At 40.5% G+C, this 7,236-nt stretch overlaps 1 protein-coding gene across 2 annotated transcripts in view; it reads left to right on the forward strand.

Moving 5' to 3' along the window:
- Positions 1 to 5,278, forward strand: part of CDON (cell adhesion associated, oncogene regulated) — a 116,034-nt gene extending 110,756 nt beyond the window's left edge. For both annotated transcript variants that reach the window (XM_021000607.2, XM_021000606.2), the window contains one exon: positions 2,104 to 5,278. In XM_021000607.2, the coding sequence (XP_020856266.1) occupies positions 2,104 to 2,267 (164 nt within the window). In that variant the 3' untranslated portion in view covers positions 2,268 to 5,278. The remainder of the gene's footprint in view (positions 1 to 2,103) is intronic.
- The last annotated feature ends 1,958 nt before the right edge of the window (positions 5,279 to 7,236 follow it).

Raw genomic sequence — 7,236 nt, forward strand, 5'->3', positions numbered from 1 at the left:
ATAGCCATATACTAGACACTAACGTTTAATTGGAAGGATGCATACTTTCAAGGATGGTATTCTTTCTCCTTTATAAATACCTCCCAAAGGATTAGTGCTATCAAATGCTCTTGTCAAAGAAAGATAATGGTAAAATTTGATTGCTGAAAGCTCCATTATTATGCATGCCCTTCTAGTTAGGATGTGATCTCATAAGGTCACAAGTAATAAACTTAAGTGAACTTCAGTTGCCACCTGAACCAAAGACTTCATGGGAGAAGGGTGATGGTGGCAATGGTATGAATTGCTCCTCCTGTAACCTTTCTTAAAGGTAGTTAACTTGAGACTTTTTGAGATTATGCCCTCAGAAAGTTGGTATTTTTTTTAATCCCAACCCAATTCAGTCACTCAGTAAACATTTGTTTAAGTCTACTATGTGCCAAGCACTGGATTATAGAGCAAAAGCAAAACAAAGCAAACAAAAAAATTAGTCCTTGCCTTTAAGGAACTTACATTTTAATGAGGGAAACATAATTATAAATAAATAGTATATACAGAATATCAGGAGAGTAGATGGAAGGGAACCTTGGAAGGGAAGGCCTTCTGCAGGAGATCATATTTGAAGGAATCTAGAGATTCAGGGAGCTGGAATTCAAGAGGGAGAGCATTACAGGCCCTGGAGAAAGCCAATGTGTGAGCACAGAGATACAAGATGGTGTGTCATGTGCAAGGTCAGCAGTGATGCTGGTATGGCAGGAATGCAGGGTGTGTGCAAGGGAGTAATGTGTAAGAAAACCGAGAAAGTAGTAAGGCTTCAGGTAGTGAAGAGCTTTAAATACCAAACAAATGAATTTATATTTGATGCTAGAGGTAGTAGGGAGCCCCTGGAGTGCTGAGTGGGGTGATGAAGTCAGATTTGTACTTCAGGAAATCGCTGGCAGCTGTGTGGAGGATGAAGTAGAGTAGGAAGAGAGTTGAGAGTGTGAGACTTATTTTAAGGCTATTCCAAGAGGTCATGAGGGGCTCGACTTAGGAGGTGGCTGTGTCAATAGCAAGAAAGGGACATAACATGAGAGATGTTAGGAAATCAAGAAATAGCAGGATTTGTCAATGGATCATATCTGTGGGATGATTGAGAGAAAGCAGTCAAGGATGACACTGAGGTTGGAAACCTGGGTGGCTGGGAGGATGGTGGTAACCTAAACAGTAATTAGAGAGTTCAAGATGAGGTAAGCTGGGAAAGTGTGGGGAAATCGTGAGTTCGGTTTTGGATGTGTTGAATTTGTGATGCCTGTGGAACATTGAAGTTCAGATTGTCCAATAGGTAGTAGTGATGAGGGACTGAAGCTTAGAGGAGAGACTAGGGCTGAATGTATAGATCTGGTAATCATAAGAGTAGAGATGGTAGTTAAACCCATGGGAACTGATGTAATTATCAAGTGAGAGAGAGCGGAGAAGGATAGACCCTTAGATCGTCATCTAATGGATATGTAAAGGTAAAGATTTAGCAAAGGAGACTGAGAAGGAGCTTTTGGACAAGTAGGAGTTATACGCTGAGAGAAAGGTGGATCATGAAAACCAAGAGGGGAAAGAGTATCCAGAAGGAGAAGCTGATCAACCATTGCAAATGCGCAGTGTGGCTAGAGAGACCATTAGATTTGGCATTTAAGAGATCATTGGTAACTTTGAAGAGAGCAGTTTCAGTTTAATGATGAGGTCAGAAGCTAGATTGGAGTTTAGAAGAAAGAAAAAGAAGTGGACACGTTTAGTGTAGACAGCTTTTTTGAGTTTATTGGAGAAGAGGAGGAGAATTACAGAGATGGTACGATCTAGTAGGGGTTTTTAAGTTTGGGGGAGACCTGGGTGTGTTTGTAGGCAGAAGAGAAGGAACTAATAGATACAGAGAAAACTGAAGATTAGAGAGAAAGAGTAGGTTTGATACTAGGGTTGACCAGCTATAGAAGATGGGAGGGATTAGGATTAAATATTTTAAATGGCCATGCTTGAAGTTAATAATCTACGTCACATATCCCTTCATTTGTTACTCTTAAATTGAGTTATTGAGGGTGCCTTGAAGAATTTACCCTTGTCATTTCATACTTCTATAGCTCCTTTGCCTTTCAGGAGACAGCTGTCTACATTCTGAAACAGAAAATCATGTTTTGGGTTGGAGCTCCCTTATTTTGCCATCTCTTTCAAGGGACTGTAGTGAAAAGACAGCCTGGTCTTCAGCTGATATTACAGTAGACAACACTTCAAGGGACCTTCGGCAATCCCAGGAAACCTGAACGTGTGCAAGTGACTTTGTTCCCACTTCAAGCCAGTAACTGCACAATGTGGGCATGGGAAGGGACTATAAGAAAGACATTAATTCAAAACAGGCAAAGTTATTATTTATTTTCTTGGAGTAGTAATGCCATTTGAATGTATCTTAAAATGTTTGCCCTTTTATATTATTTAAGCCTTGAGAAATACCCTTTCCCCATTCCCTTCTTCTTCACAGTGCAAAACAGTATTGTTCTGTATAGTTTTAAAAGAATCTAAAAGCCAATGGAATCATCCCATATTTTCCAGTAACTTTGATTATGGGAGGAGTTCATCTGCAGAGAATCTTGACTGTTGGCAGTTATAGCCTAAGGGCAGTTGCACAGGCATTTTGAAGTTTGTTGCCAGTTACAGTGTTGTCAAATGGAGAGCTGTCTGGTTGGTGTGTTATTTTTGTAGCAAGATCTGGGACGTTCTAAAGTCAGTCACTTTGTTTTATAAGGAGGCCCCTTGTCCTGGCAGATCTGGCTTACATGATCTGTGAGAGTGCTGATCACCCAGATGCTGGAATAATGAGTTAACTTGCCCTCTTTCTGTAGTTGAACACAACTCTGGATGCACTTTCTAGGTAGGCAAGGTTTTTCCCCCACAAATGGTTGCCATTTTTAAAGGGTAGGAAGAAAACCAAACTTTACAAAGTGGATTTGAGAAAAGACCATACATTTAAAGAAGAGGAGGGAGGAATTTAACCTCTCCCTAAGGAAGATGCTTTAGCTTGTTACGTGGGTTGTAGCCAAGGTGTACCACATTATCTAAAAGTTTTCCAGCTCCTGGCATGGCCAGTTGTCTAGAAAATATGGGTGTTTAAGAAAAACAGGCATCAGGAACCAACCTTACTGGTGGGGTTGAGGTAGGAGAAAAAGAGGGTGCAGGTGGTTTGTTGCTTCCTGCACATTCTTTAAAGATATCATCATCATAATAAACAAGCATCTAGAGCTTTAGCCAGTAAGGCCTGTAAATCTCAGTTGCTGTTGCCTCTGGGTAAAGAGGACATGTACAGCTGCCTTTGAGATATTTCTCCCCTTCCCTTGTTTAAAAAGAAGAAAATCAGTGATAAGCATGTTTAATAGCAAGCTTGAGTCAAACTCTTGTGTAATGTTGTTCCTAGTTTAAGTTGCATATCCTTTAGGGAGTGGGGGTAAGGGGTGGGTTGGGAAGCAGAAGGTATTCTCTGTTCAGCAGAGACCCTGAATAAATATCTGCTAAGTTGAATTAAGTTGTGCAAAGTTTTATGTCGTAAGGGAAGGGGAAAACTAGTTCCCCTGAAATGACAACATATATAAACACAGTAATGTGTTAAATGTCTGTCTATACAAATGTATAGATATTTCTATAAATGTCTATATATTTTATAAGTAGAAGCTCCAGTGAAAATATTTTGTTTGACCTTGTTCACTATGCAAGAGTTTATTCCAGTAGAAAATAGTTATTGCAGTTTCATAGTAGGGCACTGGGGATATTGCTGGACAAACAGGTTCTACATTCCAGATGTCCATGTTTGTAGTATACTGGATTTATTCTTCATAGTCCTCAGATTATTTAGCTTTGGTGGGGGATGGGCACTCCCCTGACTTCTTGTGCCTAGCAGGGGGTAACCTGGAGTATGAAAACAAGCCCTTTGTTTTCAAATTAAGCTGGTATAATCTTGTCAGAATAGGTTATTAGAGAATTGATAGAGGGTTGTGGAGTGAATGCTTGTTGGCAGCCACTGGGGTCAGTTTGATTCAGAAAACTAGAAGTGGGTTAGCTTGAGCCCTGGGTCATAAACTGCTTTAAAACAGTTAAGTTTGGAGATGGGATTTGCCCACAAGAAGGAGAGTGCTTAACCCTACCTTGTTAGCACAATCTCATCATGGACTGCTTTATTTATGTTATTAGTAACACTGTTTTAAGTGTTGTCCTTTTTATTGTGTTTTATTTATAAAAAATATATATATTTATATATATATATATATATATATATATATATATATATATATACATATATATATATAATTGCCTTTATGTTTAGGAGTTGTGAGTTCTAACCAGCCCGTGGACCATCGTGAGCCTCTAAATCCTGCACAGCTCCCAACATTATTGGGAGCAATCTATTATATTCACTTCTACCTTAGTACCATTTCACCAAGAAATAAAATGATACAGTACAGAGGTCATTTTCTTTGGCACTATTGGCCAAATTTTGTAAAAGGTCTTCTTGGATTGTTTGCTGCCATCTGTGTTTTCTTTGTCCCCATTTGAGGCCTTGATTACACCAACAAAAGCACTGCTTCGTATCCTCTGTTGTATGCCCCATTGCTTGGTTATTTGCTGCTCGTTCCTTGCACATTACTGACAATTAGATTCCCCCTTGCCTCCTTTTTTAATATGTACTGTTAGACCTTAAAAATATTGTGCCATCTATTCCCAGAGTCCTTTTTCCTATTCATTGTGATTTTGTATTTGAATATTTAACTCCATGTTCCCCTCCATTATTCCTTCCACTCAAACTTGTATCATTTCCTGGTGAATATAATGCACATTGTCTGAGTATGACTTATATACTGAATCTGGTAGTAGGTACTGTGCAGGAGGTGGGTTAAATAGTAAATAATGACTTTCATCATGGTCTTTTTGGAAAGCCTTCCAACATGAGTTACATTCTTCATAATATTAAGACTGTAAGGACCTATGCATGGAATCCTGGTTGATCCCTCGTCACAACTCCACTCAAGCTACAGTACTGCCTAGAAGAGAAATTTTATATTTGAGTTTCACCTTTGTTGCTGTCTTTGAAAGCAATGACTTTGAGGTGCATGTTTTGTATCATATAGAAAAATATGTTATATTTTCCTAAAAAAAAAAAACAAGAAGTTGTAATATTGTTTTTGAAATTGTACATATTTTAAAAGATGTCGTTTTGGCAGGTGGATTATGGTGGGAGGGTTTTTGTTGTTGGTATGATTTACATTAAAGAGATTGCTGCTTTGATACACTCCCTGAGCCACAGAGTCAAGCCAGCTACAGCTGGTGCTACCTCTGTGTTGTGTTTGAGATGTACTGAATGGCCTCTCCTGTCCCCAAACCATCTTCTTTATTGGTCTCCAATTGTTTCTTGGAATTCCCACCATTAGAATTACTTCTTTGGGTTAAAGCAGTCTCCATCCAGAAAGCCCGTGAAATAATAGAAATTTAACCCCTAAGCAAAGTCAACCTATTAGCTTAGTTAGTTTATCATAGCTGGTTGAAAAGCTGAGAGCAAGCTACAAGACAGTTAAGTGGGAAATGTCTTGAGCCAAATACCTGTGTGTCCAGGGGGGTTTATGAGAACAACATAGCCACTGTCTAAAGGAAGTGGTGATGATAGAGAGGTCTGAGTCATGTCAAATGCAAGTGTCACCTTTTCCATAATTTTTCCTGAGTCCAGCCTCTGTACAGACTCTTAAAAAACAAACCATTGTGGTAGAAAAGAAGGCCAAAAGGGTCACCTCTCTTAACCCAGAAAACACAGGATTTTGTTTGTTTGTTTTGGGGTGGGGGGAGGGTGTGTGTGGAGTACTTTCCACTACTAGATTTTTTTTCCCCAGTGTTTTGTGTTAACTTGTATAGTCAATCCTAGGATCACAGAATTGAGGCTGGAAGGAAATTTGGGGATCATTTAGTGCAGCCCTCTCATTTTAAAGATGAAGTAACAGGGTCACATTTTGCCCCCAAATCGAGTGGTAGAGTCAGGGTTTGAACTCAGTTCTTTCTACTACACCTTGCTGCCTCTTTGGCCCCCTGCCCCTCATTGTTGGTCGCAAAGCTGATAGCTTTAAGGGGTGGGAGTGGGGGAAGGGGAAGGAGTTGTGGGGGTTGGAAACATTTTCTCTAATATGGCCTAAATCTATCACAAGCCTTAACAACATCTCAAGTTTCCTGCCAGTTTTCCATGAACTGCCTTTCAATCTCTAGACACCTTGTTTTTGGCAAGATGTTCTGTTGGCTGTTCTGCTGTCTCTTCTCATCCAGGTCTCCTGCTGAGCTGTTCCAAGGCCTGTCTCCTCAGGCCAGTTAAACAAGCCTGTGTTTGTGTCTCACCCAGATTTCAGAGACGAGCTCTTGGAGCCACTTCGTCATGCTGGCAGAGGTGTAACTTTGGATCAGCCAGCATGCCTGTCAGCTGATTCCCCCCAGCCTGGTGGCCAGGGCTGTATCAGCAACGCCTCTATACCTGGCTTCTGGCACAGGATAGGGATGGAATACTGGTGTGCTTCCCAGCCCTTTTGACCAAAATGGACTGGGATGGCTCCTGAAGTAGGGGAAAAGGATGGCAATCTTGCATACTTGGTTGGAGATGACTCCCTGTACCCATTGCCATTTCAAACTTCAAATTCCCAGTAGGAGCCAAGGGCTTATAACAAGGACTTGAATTTCTTCAGAGTTAGGAGGGTTTTCCCCAGGCCTCTTCTAAAGTATAGCTTCTGTTGTAGCAGAATCAAGGGAGTAGAGGTTTAAGTCTTCCAACCAGAATAAGTGGACTGGACACTAAGTTTAGTTTCCTGGAGATCTTTGGTCATTCAGTCAGTCAGTGAACATTTATCAAGCACTTACTATGTGACAGGCACTGTGCTAAGTGCTGTGATTATTAAAAAAAAAAAAGACAGTGCTGGCTGTCTCTCAGGAGTTCTCAGTCTGATAGGGGAGAAGACGTGCAAACCACTATGTACACACAAGATACATACAAGAGAAATTGAAGTTAATTAACAGAGGCACTAGAATGATGGGGATCAAGAAAGTTTTCTTGTAGAAGGCAGGATTTTAACTGGGACTTAAAAGTAAATCTGAGAAGCCAGGAGGTAGATATGAGGGAGAGAATTCCAGTTAGGAGGACAGCCAGGGAAAATGCCCGGAATTAGGACATGGAGTGAATTCTTCGAGGAGCAGCAGAGATACCAGTGTCATTGGAGAGCT

This window comes from Phascolarctos cinereus, unplaced genomic scaffold, assembly GCF_003287225.1.
Source record: "Phascolarctos cinereus isolate Bilbo 61053 unplaced genomic scaffold, phaCin_HiC Scaffold_726;HRSCAF=1367, whole genome shotgun sequence".
Classification (NCBI taxonomy): Eukaryota; Metazoa; Chordata; class Mammalia; order Diprotodontia; family Phascolarctidae; genus Phascolarctos; species Phascolarctos cinereus.